Raw genomic sequence first — 21,935 nt, 5'->3', positions numbered from 1 at the left:
AAGACACATGACAACTTAATGCAATACCTGACTCTCTAGACTGGATCCTGTGCTGAGGGGGGAAAATGATATAAATGGCATGATTGAGTCAATTGACAAAATCGGAATACTGATGGCAGATAATTAGAAAACTATTGCATTATTCGTAAATGTACAAAATTTGATTGCTGTACTGTGATTATGCAAGAAAATATTCCTATTCTGTACCTTCAAGAGTATCTCAAGTTTGAGAATATTCAATTTTTTCTTGTAAGTTTGAATTGCCAATTAAGCCTTTATTTAGTTAATTCCTAAAAAGCCAGAACCCATCTGCATGTCACTATGAGAGACAGATCGTGTCAGTGAGATTACAATCCAAGACAAACTACAGCAATACTGATCGGAGGCAACAATGACTGCATGAAACAGACTATAACCACAGGGCAAGAATTTAACCTGGAGGCAACTCAGGCCCACATTGAACAAAACAGAATATAGACCTCTACTTAACATATAAGTAGAGGCGCAATGGGTCTATTCAGGAAGAGTGTTGTTTTTGCATGTGTTTGGTTGGGGAGGAGGGACTGACACAAATAATCTGGAAGGCCCAAGAGCAATTTGACCTATTCTCTCTTGAAGAAAGGTTTCTTGGAGAGCACCACTTCAAAATCTGAATCACTGGAGGGAAAAGGCTGGTAGTAACTGAGCCCTGGGTTCAGAACGCAGTGCCGCTCCCCCAACTGATTCTGCCAGACGAGTCAGCCACTCATGGGTGGGAACAAGCTGACCACGTGCAAGAGAAAGAAGTGAGTTTTCCTTGGATCTGTGGGAAAATACTATGACAGAGACTGGGAGAAGCTTGGATGCTGACCATTAAAGAAAAGAAGAAAATAAATCCATATGGGATGGATTTTTCAGAAGGATGGAACTAGAATATACTTATAACCTTTTAAATAATGTATAATTAAACATGATTTAATTTCATCCATCAGGCTTTTCATAGAAAATAAATTGCTGGATCAGAAAAAAATGTTTCGTTAGATTATATTAAATATGGTCAGCATAGATATATGGTATTTAAAAAATCATGAAGGGGCTTCCCTAGTGGCGCAGTGGTTGAGAGTACGCCTGCTGATGCAGGGGACATGGGTTCGTGCCCCGGTCCGGGAAGATCCCACATGCCACGGAGCGGTTAGGCCTGTGATCCATGGCCGCTGAGCCTGCACGTCCGGAGCCTGTGCTCCGCAACGGGAGAGGCCACAACAGTGAGAGGCCCGCATACCAGGGAAAAAAAAAAAATCATGAAGGAAGTTGGTATTATTTCCTTGGAAAGTTATCCCATAGTCCAAAAGCATTTTGTATCTAAAATAAATTTGAATATCAAACATCAGTGTAGATAGCAACTTTATCCCTGTCATCTATGTTAGGACTTAAGTGCTTTCTCATAAGAAATGAGTTTAAGCCAGAGAAGTAGAAGTCTTGGCATTTTCGAAGCTGTTTTCTTCATTCTAAGTCAAGGTTCACTCACACTTTCCTCTTTTCACCTCTCTGGGGGTATAAATGGGCACCTTGCAAGACTGTTTCTGATGATCAAGGAGCAAGAACCTCCAGCATAATGAAAAACACTGTATCAAGGAAAGTTTTAACTGACCTCTTGAAAATCCTGCTCAAACTTCCAGAGTTGCAGATATTGCTCCATTTTTAGCTGGTGTTTTTCCCAAAATCCATCAAAAGCTATTTCCATATCATGTACTTGAGTGAGCAATCTTAACAAAGCAAAGTCATAATTAAAACAACGATTTGTGTTGCAGGTATGCAGATAAACCTGGTCTGGATGTTAAGAATTATAGGCAAAGTCACAGCCCATGACATTTGGTCCAGGTAGAGACTATCAGTGTCCACAGAACCTCCTCTCTGAGCAAACTAAGCTCTGGGAGACATCTCAGGAAGGAGTTCTCAGATTCCCAGAGGTCCAGGAATACTTTCACACTTAACAGGTAGCAGCAACAATGTATAATTCCCTTTCAAAGGTATAAAATAAGTAACTCTAAACCCAAAAGAGTACTACTCACTTATTAATAGTTTGCCAGTCACCACAAATTTGCTGATGATTTTCAAGTCTTGAACTCACAGCATCTTCGGCATCAGGCACTTCCAGATTTGTTAGCAGGATTTTTCCTTCTTTGGTTACAGTTGTAATATCCTTCTGTACAAAGGCAAAATACGATGAATCAGCCTGCTGGGAACCTATTCTGAATGACCTGGGGAAAAGGAAGCATACAGCAACAGCACGCAGAATAGAAACAGCAGTTCTAGAACGGCCTTTGCTTTCATAAGTGAAAAATCAAGGAATACCTCATTATCACAGAATCCAAAAGCCGTGAGGATCTCCAAGAAGCCCTGCCTATTGAGATGGATTTGCAATCACTAATTTTATAAGATCTTTACAGACAGAAGTACCCCATGCTCGATTTGTAGCCTCCTTCTGTCACAGGTAGAAAGTTCTAATTTAGGGACTTCCCTGGTGGCACAGTGGTTAAGAATCCGCCTGCCAATGCAGGGCACATGGGTTCGAGCCCTGGTCCCAGAAGATCCCACATGCCGCGGAGCAACTAAGCCCGTGCACCACAATTACTGAACCTGCACTCTCAAGCCACAACTCCTGAACCCGTGTGCCACAACTACTGAAGCCTGAGCACCTACAGCCCATGCACTGCAACAAAGACAAGCCACTGCAATGAGAAGCCCGCGCACCAAAACGAGGAGTAGCCCCCGCTCCCTGTAGCTAGAGAAAGCCCACACGCAGCAACGAAGACCCAACACAGCCATAAATAAATTAATTAATTAATAAAAAAAGAAAGTTCCAATTTAATGTGGAAACAACCTAAGTATCCATCAACAGGTGAATGGATAAAGAAGATGTGGTGTATATATACAATGGAATATTACTCAGCCATTAAAAAGAATGAAATTTGCCATTTGCAACAACATGGATGGACCTGGAGGGTATTATGCTAAGTGAGGTAAGTCTGACAAAGAAAGACAAATACTGTATGATATCACTTATACGTGGAATCTAAAAAGTATAACAAACTAGTGAACATAGCAAAAAAGAAACAGCCTCACACATACAGACAACAAACTAGTGGTTACCAGTGGGGAGAGGGCAGGGGGGAGGGGCAAAATAGGGGTAGGTAATTAAGAGGTACAAACTACTATGAATAAAATGAGCAAAAAATAAATAAATAAATAAATAAAATGAGCGACAAGGATACAGCATGGGGAATATAGCCAATATTTTACAATAACTATAAATGGAGCATAACCTTTAAAAATTGTGAATCACTATGCTGTACACCTGAAACGAATATAGTATTGTAAATCAACTATACCTCAATAAAAAAAGAAAGTTCTAATTTATTCTATTCTATTTTGTTAATATTTTTAATGTGCTCCAATAAAGCAGTAGTACTGTAATAAAGACTACCACACTAGAAAGCATACAGTTACAAATAATATTTAATGCATATTCAGATATAGTTAGATACCTTTCCTACAAATCCTTAATTGTTACCAATCACTGCCGGCCATAAGTACTCTGTTACTTCACGTTTGGATTAATGAATTCACCATGAAGCATGTACTTCTATTCAGAAGGTCTGAACCTTAGAAGGATCTTGATCCTTTAGGGATCTAAGAGTGATCTAGCACTCCCTTCAGGAGATGCAAAGGCCCTCTGAAACTTTAAGGAAAAATTTGGGTGCCCATGTATTTTCTGGGAACAGGTTCCAAGATACCAACACGAATTAAGAACATAAACATTAAGAGCTACTGTTTATGAAGTGCCAACTACGTGTCAAACACTGTTTGATACACATCAGATACTTACTTCATTTCATCCTCACGACAGCCCTACAAGGTATGCATGTATCATCATCATCATCATCAACCCCATCGCACATATAAGGAAACTGAGACTCAGAGAGGGTAAGCAAATGACCAAGTCACTCAACTTGTGAGGGGCAGAGCTTTTTTTCCTTGAATAGAGTTTTGCTTTTAGATTATGATTCAAAATTTCCATTTCTCTCCTCTTCTTAACATAAAAATGTCACCTCCACATAGAGCTTGTATCTGTCAGTGCCCCCAGCATGCCTGTTATCATACAAAGGACATGAGTTTTACAGGGATGCCTGGTGCTTGTTCAGATCATGCTCAGACTTTTGGGGGAAAGTGAATCTAAAAGTATTTGGTGACTGTCTGAAACGTGACTCAGAATCCTTCACAACACAACACTCCAGACAACTGGGGAGGAGAGTAAGATCAACTTGCTAGCTATGGTCTATTGTAGAAGACATCAGGAACTAGTACTCTGTGGAAAAGAAAGCTTGTAATCAATTTAGCCATGTTTGGCTTGGTCACAATGCTAGTATATGGCAGAGTTGGGACAAGAAACCAGGCCTCCTGACTCCTCATCAAGTTCTCCTTCTCCACTTCACAGTGTACCTCTGCTGGATGTTGAAACAGAACACCTGTCTGCCTCTTGACCCTCACTCTAGCTTTCCAAATGAGAGGGCCTTTCTATAAGATACAGAATGCATGGCAACAAAAATGACTGTGGATCTCTTATTCTGAAGCATTGATAAACTATTCTATTTACAAATAAACAGCTGCTTAAGAGAATGCACCATTTAAACAAGGGACACTTCGATTCAACATATCCAGGACATCTTCCTCTTGTATTCTTTTTTTTTAATAGTGTGCTTTATAATATATAAATATCTCCTTTGTCTCCCTACCCAGCAATCTGTGTGAAATGGACACTCAACATCTCTCTATCAAAAGAAAGACCATGGGAAATTTTGGTTTGTCCCCTCTATCAGACATACCTTTAACAGGTGGTACCTTTCAGCACGAATTGCAAGGATTTCTTCTATCGCGGGAATATCATCTGGTAGTTCTGTCTCAGCCAGTTCGGTTCCAAAGGACTGTAACATCTGAGCCATGTCTTTCACTGTGAGGGCAAAATTTTCTATAGCCTGCAAAGGAGCCCGTGATGCTTTTAATTGTATGGAAGTTCTGCCAGCATATCAAAACCTAGACCAGCAATCGTATTAACTTTCATTTAGGTATGACAGCAAACACATATACTATGAACTCTGCTGAGGAAAGCTGGCAATGCCCTTGACAATCAACTCTAACTTTGCATCTAAGCCCCTAAGAAACTGAAGTGAGGTAGAAAGTCTTCTCAAATGTCTTTTACCTAAACTTCTGTACTTATTTCTCGAACACCGATGAAAACTCTTTCTTAAAGATGCCATGTAAAGAGTAATTTGTTTTATTCTCTTGCAAAACACAGTGTTTCCTTATTCTATTAAATTCTGAAACTGCAAAATTATTTTATAATAACTTTACTTCTGAAGAGAAATGAGAACATCAAAGCCACTTTATATTTATTAGCATTTATGAGCAAGTATTAGCATTCAAACAAGGCAATGGACTAAGGTGACAGAGGAATATTAGTCACAACAGTTCATTTCAGGTACTGGGGAAGATTTGAAATTGTGACCCCCAAAGGCTCTGCTGCCCTAAAATGTCAAGTAAGGTTGGGTTGTTTATTTTGTTTCCAAAATCAATGACTCAGAGAAAGAAGGACAACATGTAGAGACCATATTAACCCTTTGTTTACCATGCAACTCAAGGTGTCTGCTCTTTTATTTATAGCTTTATAGGTTAGTAAAGGCAAGACACTGCTTATTTTGACAATACACTTTCATACGAGTGAACAGGACTGCTGAATGAAAATAAGGATGAGGAAAATAGAATCCTGATTGAATTAAATATCATTATTTCCTTCAGAAGGGTTCCCATATCTCTGGGATTTGGAGTAAAGATTTTTATAGGACAGATTCACACCTGTGAGGCACCGGGCCCTTGCCTATTCGTACATTTCTGGAACACAAGGCATCTTTGCTACAAATCTAACTGCCCCAGGAGAATCACTAAGCTGATGAGATTAATAAGATTACTTGCATTTTTTGAGGGTGGACCATAGGCCAGGCACAATGCCAAACATTTTACATCTGTAATCTCATTTAATCTTCCTGATATTCCTATGAGGTAAAGTCTTATTCTTCCCATTTTATACTTGGAAAAACTGAGGCTGAGAGAGCTTTTACAACTTGCACAAAGCTATATCCCTAAAAATCAGCACTGCTAGGATTTGAACCCAAACGCTTGGTTTCTTCAAGTTACTACACGGCCACAGGAGGGGGTGGGTACAGTAGGATCTCCTTACTCCCTATAGGCCTCTCACTCAAATGCCATCCTCAGTGACTCTGCATCATTTCTAGATACTTCCTAGGGAAGAAAATCAAGATGTTGAATTATACATGTTTTTGTAAAATAGGAGCCCCAGAAACCTGTTTTCCCCAAGGAGGAAAACAAACAACTCTAGAACTAGATTTCAAAGCTAACACAAACTACACGCTCTACAGTAAGGGCAAAAGAAACATACATTTCTGAAGATGATCCATTCACTGTGGCAGTACTGCAAGGTGCCGCCTAACTCAGGGGTTAACTGCTCGTCATCAATGTATGTCAGCAAATCACTAACTGAGCTCAGCATAACCACCTACATAAATAAGCAAGAAAGATACTGTTAACTGCCCTCCGTGGCATCCCTCCACACAGCCGTACAATGAACTTTAGCATTCATTTAGTAGAATGTTATCTTTTATAAACGGTTCTAACAATTCTCTCCTGTACATCCCCTCCCACATGGATACACTACCTTCCCTCAGGGAATAACAGTTGTCATTTACAAAACATTTCTCTGTAAAGCGAAGGTAATCGCCATAGAAACCCAAACACCTGATTCCCCCTGATCTAAAATGTTGCACTGTCAGTGGTCAACCTTCTGAAAGAATGTTAAGCCCATAACAAAGTAAAAGGGCTTTCTGCAGTAAATTATAATTTATCAGGAGGGACTGATCTTTGCAAAAGTACCCAAATTTATGAGCACTCTATTCCTAACTCTAAAAACGTATCAAAATATCTTTTGAAAAAAAAAGTTACTCTGAACTAGCTCAGGATGTAAGTTCATGGGAGTTCAAATACATAAAACACACACTCATTTTTTTCTCTAAAAATAAAATGTCCTGATTTTATACACATGCACACATACATATATACACATATACAACATATGTGACGTACATCTTTTTCAAAAGGAACTGCTTTGTTACAAGTTGATTAATCTTTTCCTCTATTTTAACAGTAGGAGCAGAAGACTTTTAGGCGTTTTGATTTTACATTTTGGGAAGATAAATTCTATTTTTTTCTTTTACACACTCTGTGACCACATGTAAAACATCAATAGCATGGTGCAAAGTCTTCATGAGAAAGGGACAAAACATTTAAATACTCTTACTGGTAATTTGAGTATGAAATCTTCCTGACTAAATCGAAATCCAATGTCTGTGAAAGTTCGTTGGAGAAAACTGGTAGGACGAAGGACCAAAACCAAGTGCAAGTTCCCAGGGAAGGAAGCCTATAGAAAGACCACAGGAAAGCAAGAAAAAATTGTCAAAACATGCATTCAAGTGAGCACATGGCAGAAAATATATAGTTAAAGAAAACAAATTCTAAAGTCATAAAAGCCACTAAAAGGATAAAACTTTAAAAAATGGATATTGATAAAATCTAAAAACACAAAAATAGAAATAAAACTAATGTAAGGTCATCAGGTCAGATCCTTGCAGTTCTCGTGGCCTGGAATTTTCTCACACTAAAGTCAATCCCAAGTTATGAAAAATTATGCTCTTAAACTTCATTTTAAACTTAGTTGTTTGCACTCAAATTGCATTTAATCCCTGTAAAACAGAATTAGGAGGCAGGTTTCTAGGATAACCCTAAATGCCAAAGGGAGCTGAAATACTGAATACCTGCAGTAAACAATGGAAGAAAACTATTTTATGGACTCATATTTTTAGTTCAGCCAAGCAACATTCACAGAATATCTTCTACGTGTCCTACTCCATGTATTTAAGTGAATGATTATCAGGCACTGTTAACACTTGGTGCACACAAATTAATAAAATATAGTCCCTACCCAGCTTGCAAGAAAATGACAATCTAATAGTAGAGTCCATTAGTATCATTTACTCTATAGGACGATAAGTTGATCAATGAAACAAGGGAATTAGAATAATATACAACAGGAAGTGGTAGCACAGAGCATCCTAGACCTAGGAATGTCAAAAAGGTCTCCCATAAAGAGGAATAAATTGGATTAGAATCTTGTTCTGGTGCACCCATGTTTCCCAGCTTCTTAGAATACTGGCGCATAGTAGGTGGTCAAGAAATAATCATTAAATGAAAGAATGCAAAAGACAAGGAGGGCACTATGCAGAATTTGCAAGGGGTGGAATAGTATAGCCTGATATAAATGATAAAACACCACATATCAAATGCTTACTGTATACGAAGTATTTTGCCAACATTATCACAGTTCCTCTTCATAATAATCCTGTGAATTAGTTAGGCTATCCTCTTTTACAAACAAAAAATAGTGAGGCTCATAGAGTTTAAGTATAACTTGACCCAGCTGGTAAAGTCTGAGTCGGCACCCGAGTCTGCCCCACATCAAGAGGTCCCAGTCCAGAAAACTAGAGGAAAATGCTGATGGGAGTGGAGGGGTGCAGCAATGGGAGATGGTGCTAAAAAGATGAGCAGGAGCCAGATCAGGAAAGACCTTGGGTTTTTTCCTGGCGGCAAAGGGAGACTCAAGAGTTTTTAAGCAGCAGAGCAACACGATCAGATCTGCATTTTAGAAGGATCACTTTGGCTCTGGAAAAGGACAGGATTTGGACAAGAGTGGAAGCAAACAGATGAGCCTGAAGGCTGGAACAGTCCTCCAAGCCAGGGATGGTGAGTTTCTGAACTGGAGCAACAATAGCAGGGATGAGGGTAGAATTTAGGAGGTACTCTCTGCAAGGCATGATGACTGGCTGTGTCTGATGAGAAAGGAAAGACTAGGACAATCAATTTCCAGATTTTTGGCTTAAGTAACTGGGTGAATGGTACGACCCTCACTGACATGGGAACACAAGAGAAGCAGGTTTTCAGGAGGGGGATATGATACGATTCCCATTCCTTGACCTGTTGGAAGGGTCATTAGGACAATCTGATGATGTCCATCAGACAAATGGACATACAAGTAAGGAGGGAAAGAAGCCTACACTGGGAATGTAGAGTTCGGAGTCATCAGTCTCAGAACAGTGGGTTAAAGCGTAATAAAGCAAAATATGTCCAAAATGTTTAAAATACAGTCATCTTTTAGGAATGCTGGAATATTAATAATTGAAGAAAACTATAAAAGTTAATAAGATACTGTGGAGGCAGGGGTATATGGGAACTCTGTACTTTCTGCTCAATTTGCTGTGAACCTAATCCTGCTCTAAAAAATAAAGTCTATTAAAAAAAAAAGAATAACTTTCATAGAGGGATAAGACCTAGACTCTGAAATGACATTCAAAACTGGAGATTTTTAAAATTCAACTTGAGATGATGATAAAAACATAAACAAGTGGCGATGAGAACTAGAGTCAGGGAAAGAGAACTGAGTGTGATACAAATAGGTAAAAGAAAGGAGCGCAAAATTAAATCAATAAACTAAACAATGATTACAAATAGACACAAATCGGGATGGCTATCTACCTGAAAACTCCTCTAGGTGGCGATATCTGTACTACCCTCTCCCTTCATGAGAAACTACTTCCCCTCCCCTCAAAATTCATATGTTGAAACTTAACCCACAAAGTGAAGGTATCTGGTGGTGGGGGCTTCAGGAGATGATTAGGGCATGAAGGTGGAGCCCTCATGAATGGGATTAGTGCCCTTACAAAAGAGACCCCAGAGAGCTCCCTCACACGTTATGCCATGTGAAGACACAGAGAAAAGATGGCCATCTATGAACAAACCAGCAAGTAGGCTCTCACCAGACACCGAATCTGCTGGCACCTTGATCTTGGACTCCAGACTCTAGAACTGTGAGAAATAAATTTCTGTTGTTTATAAGCCACACAGTCTATGCTATTCTGTTATAGCAGCCCATAAGGACTAAGACAACCTCCTATTACTCTTTTTTTTAAAAATAAATTTATTTGTTTTATTTATTTATTATTTTTGGCTGCGTTGGGTCTTCGTTGCTGCACGTGGGCTTTCTCTAGTTGTGGCAAGCGGGGGCTACTCTTCGTTGTGGTGCGCGGGCTTCTCATTGTGGTGGCTTCTCTTGTGGAGCACAGGCTCTAGGCGTGTGGCCTTCAGTAGTTGTGGCACGCAGGCTTCAGTAGTTGTGGCTCGTGGGCTCTAGAGTGCAGGCTCAGTAGTTGTGGCGCACGGGCTTAGTTACTCCGCGGCATGTGGGATCTTACCGGACCAGGGCTCAAACCCGTGTCCCCTGCATTGGCAGGCAGATTCTTAAGCACTGTGCCACCAGGGAAGCCCAACCTCTTATTATTCTTAATATTGGTTTCTAATGAGAACTGTTCTCTTTCTTCATGACCTTGCCCTTCTAACACACAATGATTTGAAGTGGGATGAAAATTTAATGTAAAAAGTCCCACACTAGGGTTTTTCAAACTATTGCTGAGGGAAGGAAACTTTGAGGGTGCAGTTCCAGAGCTACTGATAGCCATGACCCCTGCTGCTAGAGGAAGCTTATTCCAAAGAACAAAGCCAACAATGTATATAGAGAACTGGAAGTAGAGACAGAGAGTCCCAATGATAATGTGTATCCTACCATCTATTATGCACATAATGTCTATTATATTTTATGCTAAGAATGGTACATACTTGCCATAGTTATTATAAGAATTAAAAGAAATAATGACTATCAAGCTACTCTGTCAACTCTAAAAAAATTAATAAGATAGTTGTTTTAATTTACCTTGGGTTCTTGGACCTAAAGAAGAACAAGCAGACTTAGGTAGAAAACTTTTTCGGGATATGGATAAAGGCTTGCTTAAGGGGAAACTCTGACAGGGACTTGTGAGAACTCTGGACCTACTTCTAGACTGACAGCACTAAGTGTATTTCTATCCTATTCACTTTAGGAGTTAAGCCTTTCCTTCTCCTTCACATGGGCATATTACCAGCATAATTATTATACTTAACCTGCCTTGCCCCAGCTTATTTTTTCACTTTTAAATGAAATCGAAAGCATCCTACTTTTGCCAACACTTAAAGCACTATTACTTTTATTGTTTCATGGATTCTAGGTTGATCTGCTCTCATTTGTCTTTTTGTCTCTGACTTTCCTTAATGTCATATTCTCTGGTATTGCACTGGAAATCTCTAGATGCAACACCCTAGCGATGACTAACTTAAAGCCTGGAATACTGACCCACCTCCAAAATTGGTGGGGGCGGGGTGGGGGTGGTGATACTATGGGAGCAGAGAAGATCATGTGGCAACTCTCTGCCCTGAGGTCAGGCCCTGGTCTCTAACCTGCCACTCCTAGGAGAACAAGCAGCCAGGCCCTGGGACAGCTGATCACACAGCAGGGAACAAAGTAGAGAGGAGAGAGAAGCAGAATCACTGTTCACAGCATCCATGGAGAAGAGAGTTCAGGCAGGGTTTGCGGGTATTCAGCTGCTCCCAAGTCAGGGGTTTCATGCTGGCTGTTTTACTAAATCAGTTATTCCATCTATTTGATAAAGTGGCTTATCCCAAACATTGAAAGCGGAATAAAATGCTTCTAAAGATATTTCTACATTCTAAGCAGATCATGCTTAAGTAAAACTTCCTGATTATTTTATCATACCTTCTCCTCCCTTAATTCCTTCAAAATGTTTAGTGATTTGCTTATCACAGAAAACCTATAGGACTTCCCTGGTGGTCCAGCGGTTAAGACTCCGAGCTCACAATGCAGGGGGTCTCGGTTCAATCCCTGGTCAGGGAACTAGATCCCACATGCTGCAACGAAGATCCTGCGTGCTGCAACTAAGACCCAATGCAGCCAAATAAATAAATAAATGCATATTTTTAAAAGCCCACAGATATTTGCATTTCTAAAGAAAACACCCTATCAAGGATGAACACTTCATTTACTGCCTGTATAATTACATTTGCAATGTTGTTCCTTATAGGATAATTTTAGAATCTTTATTGAGCTGCCACGCAAATCTTCCTAGAATACATGGATTCTGTTAACCCAACAGCTACTCTCAAATCTAAGCCATTTGAAGGAATAAATAACTTGTAGGCAACAGTTATTATTTAGTAGGCAAAACTACTAAACACTTGGGTGGCACTCAAACAATTCATGTGATTTGTCAGTTATTTTTTTAGAAAACTAAATCATGCATTAGATCCCATGAATCCCAGTCCCACTCACTTTCCCAAATTTACACAGGTGCCAAACTAGTTATAGTAAAACCACAACCTCATGTGAATGACTTTTAATAGCTTCTCTCCAGCATAATATATATATATATATACACACACATGTACATATATTTACATGTATTCAGGACCCCTCAAAGCCTTAAGGTAGGGACAGGAGATTGGCTAGCTGGCCATGGGTGGGAGTGTTGCTTTTTATTGAATGACTATTATGAGAATTCTCATTATGATATTATGACATCATACTAAGTATTTTACATGCAATAGGTTCTTTTATCCTCATTTCACAACTAGTCAGTTCCAGCTAAACGCTGTCATGTGGGAAGGTGGGCCCAGCTCTGCCTAATCTGTGATTTCTCAAAAGCCAGAAATCCAGACTTCTGTGGGAAACACGATTTTCAAAGATGGGAAACAAATGGAAAGTTTGTTAAAGCACTGGATGGTCTCAACAAAACACATGTATGGACTACCAGTTTGCAACCTTGGAACTAAAGCTTCATATATCTGAACCTGGGCCAGTATCAACGCTCTGTCCACTTCTCTGGCTGTGATCGCTGGCTATGAGAATCTGGAGGGGACAGGGCACTCTTGAGAAATTTTAACCTGAAAGGCCATTTTGGCTTTAGGGTCAGTCTGCATGTGTTTGCATGTGAGCATACAAATAGGTATAGAGACAGATTCTATTCTTTATATACAGATGTCTGCATAACTAAAAGATTCAAGATAATCTATTTTAAAGCCGCTATTGAAATGAACATTCAAACAGCATATCACATATCATAAACAGGATCAGATGCACATATAGCAAATACAGCGCAAGCCCCCTGAGGTTTCCCATTCGGTTTGGGGAAACTACATTTCTACATTCTCTGGTATGCTGCCTTAAAGATCTCTAATCTGGATGGTTATATAAACATGAAAAGGCACAGTTCCTATTTTCTCCAAAATCAAACCCTAGATTTTCAAACTATAAATCGTTTTTGAGAGCCTGTCAAAAAAGCAAAAAGATGTGAGCAAGGGTCAGTCTCGTTTTCTTTTATTGCTTTCTTCTTTACCAAAAAAAAGCATGCAGCATGAGAGAGGAAACAGCACTGGTTTTAGGCACTGGTTGCAGGCTTTTTTTTTTTTTGGAGTTCCAACATGTGACTGCTTAAAGGCGCCTCAGTAAAAATGAACATGCCGCCTGTCTTCATAGGGCGCAGAGCCATTTCTCCCGTTTCTGAGCACGGCCCCACCCCAGCCCTCGGCAGCAGCTCCGACCGGTTCTTCAAGTTAAGGTGCACAGAATTCGTTTTCTCTCCCCTTCCCCTCCTGGAGAAGACATTTACTCCCTTCTCCTCATGCCTGTCTTCAGATCACCCAGTTATATGGCCTCACGGCAGTTTGGACAGCAATAACAATGACAAAAGGCATCGCTTTTTCACTACTGAAGTCTGGAAATTAACCTTGTTTAATATTCTTTTGTGCGGCATCTCAGACAGGCAATTCATACACCCCCTGCTCGCTTTTCAGTTATTCTAGTTATTTCTTTAAAAACGCTTACAGTGGCTGATGCCACATAAAAATTTGATTATTTTACTATGAAAACAATTTATATTCCTAGAGCTTTTTCTTTGCATCTTTAGGGCAGAGAAATGCAGTCACAATAAGAGGGAAACCAGGCCAGTCTGAATGCTAAGGACAAGCTCTTTCCAGGACCCTTAACCCTTCCCAGGACACGTACTTAACGCACAGGCTGAATGCAAACTCAGACTTGCTGCCTGGCATTTAGGAATAACTTGACCTTGACATCTAGAAAATAGGACAAATACTAACAGAAAAACAAATGTTTGAAACAATTTAGCATCGTGGAGCCTACTGAACAAAACTATTATAATTTCATATTGTTATAGTTACAGAATATAACTGTTACAGAATATAAAATACTGAATTGTTGGCAATGTGACTGACCTCGATAAGGTCCACACCATCACGTTAGAATAAGTTGGGAAACATCTCGTGACCTCAAACTACAGAGAAGAGTTTCCAAGGCCATGAGCTACTCCCGCACTCTTCCCACATACCCCACCCTTAAAGGGTACAGAAAGGAAGAGTTATTCCACAGATAGCCAAATAACTTGCCAAGGGATCTCAGGAGTGGGACAGTCCCAGGCAATACTCTTTTCCTTGTGATTCGCCCTTCTTGTCCCATATCCATTCTCAACCCCCTCACTTGTTCACACTCATTGCAATTTCCACCAAGTAGCCAGTTTAAGCCTCTCTTTGGACTTTAAATCCACTGCTACCATCCTTCCAGGTGCTACCTATCATAGCCTCTAGAATCAGCCCAACTCCAGAGATCCTTCCAAGTCAAACTATGGTGTCACCAACTGAGTTGCAAATTTTTCACTCTGGTCAGCCCCTATGCATGCAAGCAGAACAAATTTGTCTTCCACCATAGTTCTGGGCTTCAGGCTTAATCCAATCAATTTCATTTCAAGCTAGCTGTTCATAGGGACCACTTAAAGTAATTCATTTGAGAGAAAAAGAGAAGAAAGAAACCAAGAAAGGTAATAGACACATATGCTCTTCCTTAAGGTCCAAACAAACGTCATCTCCTTTGTGAGCCCTTCCCTACCAACTAGAAGTTCTTTCATAATAGTTATTTAATAGTTATTTATGAACATGTCCTACCTTCTCTACTAGATTGAAAGCTCCTTCAGCTCTGTAGCCATTCCATGTTTACCTTTGTAACCCATGTTGTGTGTGGCACAGTACTAGATATATCTATTCACTGAGTACTTGTGTGCTGTATTAATTTGTGTGTATATTAAGGGATGCGCATCTACACGAAACAAAGTTCAGAACTGAGAAAACATCTATGCATATAAAGGAATTAGGAATTTTCTGAAAGCTTAAGTAAATTACTTTTGATAACATAAGTACTAATGTCAGTTGCACCCAGTATTGCAAAGCATATACACAGGCATCTCTTGTGCACCATGAATTGTCTGTTAAAAGTCTGAAGCTATTATTCCCATAATACAAAATCATGTGTAGAGCTGGAGACAAAAGATTCATATCCTAAACTGTAATTTTTAATATACCATTTTGTGCCAAGAGCTTTATTGGAAAATAAACCGTTTACTCACCCATTGATGTTACTGTCATTCAACAACAATAAAATTCTTACTGGTTTATTTCCCTGATCTTACTTTTGATTCCAAGTGTCATTTTTTTCTATGACTGATTTTCACTTTCTTATTTTTTGTGTGTTGTCTTGATTATTTAAATAAGCAAGTATTATATTTTAAATCATAACATCAAGAATATTACCTTAAGTTTTGAAAGAAAAAGAGTAGCCCTGAAAACCTTGCTGATGACCAGTTAGTTATCAAATTAGCTAGTGTTACTTTGTATCTCTCCAAAATACATCTAAATATCCCTTCAGAAATTTGCTGGGAATTTAGTATACAAGTGAACCAACGATGGGAAAATTTGAAAATGTATCTGAAAGGAGAGTCTAGCTTATCAAGAACAGTGAGTCACTTTTTTTCCTTTAAGAAACAGTTGTCAACAGGCTAGAAATCTGCGTCTTTCAAGTTTGAATATGGGGAAGAAATGAAATCAGAAAGATTTCAGATCATCAGACTTCAACATTTTTTCACTTGTCCGGTAACACCCAGGAAGGGCTGCCTTTTTAAATGCTGATGAAGTCGTCTCCAGGTCTGTCCATGATATCATACTCTACTTGACCATGGTGAAAGGAAGGACGAATCCTTTTGTTAGATATTATTTTAACTGGTCACTTAAAGCTACTCTGTCCAACGATTCAAAATTGCTCATACAGTCTTGAACAAGTACCATGACGGATGGTGCTTCCTCATAAACTCGATCACGTTTAGATTTTGAAATTACATTCTACCTCCTTGGCCTTAACATTCCCCTATGTCCGTATCACAGGAATCACATCAATGCAGTCCATGCAAACACAAGACTCCATTCTCGCCCTCTGTCCTTAAAAGCCCCATTCAGCAGTTTGCGCTACAGCACCATGCTGCCGCATCCCTGCACTTGAACTTGGGAATAGGCTTTCCAGGACTGCAGGCAGAGCCCTTACCGCATTCCTTCTGAACCTCATCTTGCCTCTCGGGGGAGTTGCTTCTGCCATCTCGCCTATACACAATAACACTCTTCTTTTCCAATTGTCAATGCCACATTGATGAAATATGAGCCGCTTCTTAGGTAGTATTTAAAAGCGGCAGCCAAAAATCTCTATCAAACAAAGCTACCGTAGCTGCTTCCATTACCACCGTGGCAGCGCTGCAAAAAACCCACTATCCCTGATTCGTCAGCTGACAGAGCCTTCCCTGCTGCTCATTGTAATTCAGAGTCGACACATTCCCCCAATTACTTAGCCTGATTGAACCTCATGGATTAGCTGGTGCTGGACTGCTCAAGAAGATCAGCCTCGTCCAGGGAGTGGAGGAAGGAAAAAAAAATGACTCTCCTCCTAGGGGCTAGATGGGACTGGCTTTCTCCTCTGCGCAATTTGATTTTTAAGGTGGAATGCTAAGAATCTTTGTGAAGGTAGTATTAACTGATATCTTTAATCTTGTCCTACCCTGGTCTGTAACTTGAAATTCAATTCTGTTTGTTTTTTTTTTAATTAAATTCTATTCTGGGTTTAAGCCTTGTGAAAGGTTAATAGCTTGTGAAATTTTGTCCTGATGATAATCTAGAAAGAGCAGAACGTGCAAACTTTCTAAGATGGATAGGATGCTCTCCCAAATGAACATTTCCCCAAAATGTATAACTAAAAAATAAAAAATCTTGTCTCTTATCATTATGAAGTATAGCCTAACTGCATAGTTTCTTTTGGAATCTAGAAATTAAGATCTTCAAATTGAATTATATAATTACTTCATAGACACTAGTTTAAAATAATGTACTGAAGACAGTTAGACCTATCTATACAATGGCCATTTTCACCAGAAATTCTTTCTGAATGTCAACTTTTGTTCTTGAAATTGGCTTGCATTCAATATTTACCTCTATTGCAAACAGTGTCCAATGGCTATTAATGGTTGAGATATAATTAATGTGCTTTTGAGTATGGGTATAGAAGCTCTACCATAAGCAGAAACATTTAAAATGCTAAAAAGAAACAACGCTTAAACTAATCTATAGCCAGTTACATGTCATCGTCACCTGCCGTCCCCCCACCTCCCACTCCTGCCCGACTGTTATGCAAGTAAAGCGACCTTGGGCTCAAAGCTCTTTGTTGGGCATACTTCACACTTCCCCCCTGAGAGAGCATTCCCTAGGGAAACAGAAAGGGGAGCATCACCTCCCCTTTCTGTTGGGGTCAACAAAGTCATTATTCCTTTGTTGACCCCAAATCAATACTATCAAGACCCAATTTTGTATTTCTCTTTTGGGAAAAACAAGACCTCTGTTCTAAGCAATCTATTTGATAAATAAAAATAAAACTTTACCAAAAAACTGATGCCATGTGCCAACCAGTCACTCAATGAAAATTAATCTCATCAAGCAGGTAATTTTGGCCAAAAGAAAAAACGCTGGGCTGGGTGATAAAAAAATGTTTTATTGTAACAAGTGCTATATTTAGTATTAAATAATCGATTATTGTCATAAACTAAAGTCTGCTCAATAAGCCCAAGTACCGATCCTAAAGGCCAGGGCACAATAAATGCCTTTTATATGATTCAGCCCATTGACAGAGCTCAATAGTACCCGGACGCCAGATGTACTCTCTCCAAAGGAATTTTTACCTTTTTCTAAAAAAAAATTTAATGTATTTGTCTATCCACATGTCATTTGGAAAATGATAGGAAGCAGCAGGTGGAAAGGTCACCAACTGCAGTTCATGAAAATTCAATTCTTGCTCCTGACCTTGGATTCAACATGTAATCTTTCCAAAATGCGTATATCAATGTAATTCCCTCATCTATGGGACAATTATAATGATACCTGCCCACAGGACTTAATCAGGAAACGAAGAGAATCAACATTACTTAATAAATGTGAATGCCTTTGAAAAAGCAAAAATGTATTATACAAAATCGAGGTTTTACTATTTTATTTTGGTAACTTGTATGAATGTGGTATTAACTCTTCTCTTCATTGCTTAGGATTAAACACTTCTGTTATAAAAAATAAACAAAAAACTACCTTGCTGACGTGCCCAAGATGAGGAATAATTCATACTGGGTATGAGAAGAATAATGATCTCATTCATTTTACCATGTGAGTGCCAGTGTATTTCTTACACTCGTCAGCAAGTTAGTAGAGCAAAATGAACACTGGCTCAGAAGTCCAACAACCTACATTTTTGTCTTGTCTTCACAACTAAACCAACTGCCTCTGCTGGCTGTGGCCTCCCGCGTGAGTCCGGAGACGAAGGAAGAATTTCAGATGGCTGATGACATTGGACTCTCAAAGAAAAACATATATTGATTCCCAGCTATTCTGGTCTGATAGAGGAAGTTGACTGCACGGCACTTTTGCAGACAGCCCCACTCTTACCAGCTCGGGAGGAGTCTATGGGTTCCTCACCTCCCTCTTCTTCTATGAAAGAGAAGTGTCAGACAATATGCAGATGAGCATAATAATGTAAGAGATCATCTTGGCTGTGGGCAGGATTGCATCTCTCATATTGTCTCCTTTAGGGAAACTGTTTTTTCTCTCTGGGTCTTGGAGAGCTGGGGACTAGCTTCCAATAGGGACAATATGTCATTTTGCAGGTGACTCCCTTCCCTCTCTACCCCAGGGGAAAGAAAAGTCTAGAAAGATACGCACCAAAATGTTAAAAAGTGCTTATTTCTGGACGGTTCGATTATTGACTATTGTTTTAAACCTTCTTCTTTATACTTTTCCATATATAATGAGTATACAGCAACACAGCTATTTCCATTTTTAAAGCAGTTCTCATAAAAAAACTGCCTTGCTTTGAAAGGCATAGGGGACCATGAATCACTTCTCACTCAACTTGAACCATTAACTACCCATTCTTTCCTATTAGGTTTTATTTTGGGTAGAGTTGGTTAGCTCAATCTCCTCTACCAATTCGCCTCTCTAGTTTTCCACCTCCCCATTCCATCTATTTTTATTGTCTCCATCAGTATCAAAATAAGCTGTAACCCACAAACAGAAAGCATAATGCAAAACAAAGTCAAGAAGTTACTGTAGAATACAAATGTAAAATAGATAGCTAGTGGGAAGCAGCCGCATAGCACAGGGAGATCAGCTCGGTGCTTTGTGACCACCTAGAGGGGTGGCATAGGGAGGGTGGGAGGGAGGCTCAAGAGGGAGGGGATATGGGGATATATGTATGCATATGGCTGATTCACTTTGTTGTACAACAGAAACTAACACAGCACTGTGAAGCAATTATACTCCAATAAAGATCTATTTAAAAAAAAAGTTACTGTAGAATAAATTGGTACTCACTGAGATTTTTTGGAGAGAGATTTTGAGAGAAGACCAGGTATCCAGTCTTCGATCAAGAATAATGGTAAATCGGGAGTCAGATTCATTTTGCCTACAAGATGAGAGGAAATACTGTTTTTCTTAGTAATAACCCAACTTTGCTAGATATGTCCTTACTTCTGATTATTTCATTTACATGTGATGTCTTGCCTGAAGACAGATTTGGAAAGTTATCACAAAGTGCTACAATGGAAAGCCAATTTAATTCCATATTCCACTACTCGCTATTTAAAATTTCTTTTTTGTCACTAATGTCAATCTTTTAAATAGGCAAGTAATAGTGTCATGCAGGTAGGCCACTAAAATGGATTCGGAATACTATGATTTGGGGCATGGGAAAACCTTATAGACAGCTGTCCTTCATGACGTCAGATGTAACTTCACGGCAATCCATCAGGAGTCAATGATCCATTCATTCATTCAGAAAAACACTGTTAAATACATATTCTTACCTCTTGCCTGCTCCTTGAGGGAAGGCAGTGTAATGGATAATAAAACTTTTATTTGCCCTAAAAAGACCACTTTCAAGCTTTAAGGGGTGCCGTGTAAATTTAGTTTTCTGGGATTTGATTTTTGTTCATGAGCTTCTTCACAATATTATGATTTTAGATTCCTGCCTTCTTAGTCTTCAGGATTAATAACCAGAAAATGTTTCCTTTAAAAAATTTGTTTTCAACCTAAATAAAATCTTTAAGGAAGCATCTGAAACTTTCCCCTTAAAGCATTCTCATCTCAAATGATTTCTAATATCAAGTAACTCCTAATCCATTCCAATATCACTTTTGAGTCTATTTAACTTTCAGTCTTCTTATTTTATCCTTGGAAGAAATGAAGAATAGCTGTCTAGCTACTGGCTAGTGAGAGTTCCTTTTAGGCGAATTAAAGGCTTTATGTATGACCATCATTTTTAACCTATCTTCTTCTGCATGGGGACAAATACTTCTAGGCCCCCAATTTGGTTTTCATAGAGCCTCAGTAAAATTTTTTTTTTTTTTTTTTTTTTTGCATTTACGCAGGCCTCTCACTGTTGTGGCCTCTCCCGTTGCGGAGCACAGGCTCCGGACGCGCAGGCTCAGCGGCCATGGCTCACGGGCCCAGCCGCTCCGCGGCACGTGGGATCTTCCCGGACCGGGGCACGAACCTGCGTCCCCTGCATCGGCAGACGGACTCTCAACCACTGCGCCACCAGGGAAGCCCTCAGTATAATTTTTATAGCAATTTAGGTAGCTGTCAGCTTCCCCAAGTTATTTCTTATCTACTCTGAAGGTGAGTCTTATGATCATTTACAATAACAAAAGCCACACTAAAACACCATTTTCCTGTTACTACATTCAAATGGGTAGCCAATAGAAAGCAAACTGAAAAAAAATGTAATGAAATGCTATACCTTGCAACAGACGTCAAGTAAGTCAGCACTTTTGCTATCACCTCTTCCGGTATGCATCTGAAATTACAATTTTCCGGAAACGTAATGATCCAAGCATTGTCCTTTCCCCGGCCACCTAAAATAGTATAAAAAAACAAATTAGCATTTATGTGACAACAATGCAAGAAAGAGGATTTTAGATTTGAGAGGGCTGGTTAGAAGACAGTCTGGGGCCAATGCAACTTTTATAAGGATGATGATCTCCACAGAAACCAAAACGGCACCATGCTCCTGCTGAAGTCTAAAAAGTAGCAGGGTGGTTTTGAAATAAAAAAGGAGAAAGAAAGAAAGGGGGGGGGAGACAGAGAGAGAGAAAGAAAGAAAGAAGAAAAGAAAGGAAGAAAGAGAAGGGGGAGGGAGGGAGGAAGGAAGGAAGAAAGAAAAAGAAAGAGGGGAGGGAGGGAGTAGAGAAGGCAAAATGAGAAAAAATTTCACAGAATGTGTATAATAAATGCAGTTGAAAATAGAGCTGATCACTCATATTGGACAACCATGGGTATTGGGAAATAACTGTTTCTATACCAATGCTATGAGCCTAAATTCAAGTGAGTCACTGACAGCTTGATAACAAGTGGAAACCTTGATAAAATTGACCACTTAGAGTCATGGTGAGCATGAAGAGTATAGGATACAA

General features: G+C 39.4%; 1 protein-coding gene across 1 annotated transcript in view; it reads right to left on the bottom strand.

Moving 5' to 3' along the window:
- MCF2 (MCF.2 cell line derived transforming sequence) overlaps window positions 1-16,781 on the bottom strand; it is a 55,892-nt gene extending 39,111 nt beyond the window's left edge. The window contains exons 1-6 of the mRNA XM_027092451.1: window positions 16,484-16,781; window positions 7,409-7,528; window positions 6,494-6,610; window positions 4,866-5,015; window positions 2,052-2,185; window positions 1,631-1,745 (exon numbers count right to left, since the gene is read on the bottom strand). Coding sequence (XP_026948252.1) covers window positions 1,631-1,745; window positions 2,052-2,185; window positions 4,866-5,015; window positions 6,494-6,610; window positions 7,409-7,528; window positions 16,484-16,534 — 687 coding nt within the window. The 5' untranslated portion in view covers window positions 16,535-16,781. The remainder of the gene's footprint in view (window positions 1-1,630; window positions 1,746-2,051; window positions 2,186-4,865; window positions 5,016-6,493; window positions 6,611-7,408; window positions 7,529-16,483) is intronic.
- Between the last annotated feature and the right edge of the window lie 5,154 nt (window positions 16,782-21,935).

Source organism: Aethalodelphis obliquidens, unplaced genomic scaffold, assembly GCF_003676395.1.
Source record: "Aethalodelphis obliquidens isolate GAN/ISIS:26980383/991018 unplaced genomic scaffold, ASM367639v1 scaffold78, whole genome shotgun sequence".
Taxonomy (NCBI): domain Eukaryota; kingdom Metazoa; phylum Chordata; class Mammalia; order Artiodactyla; family Delphinidae; genus Aethalodelphis; species Aethalodelphis obliquidens.
Note: the sequence above shows the minus strand (reverse complement) of the source record. Positions and strands in the feature narration are given on the sequence as shown.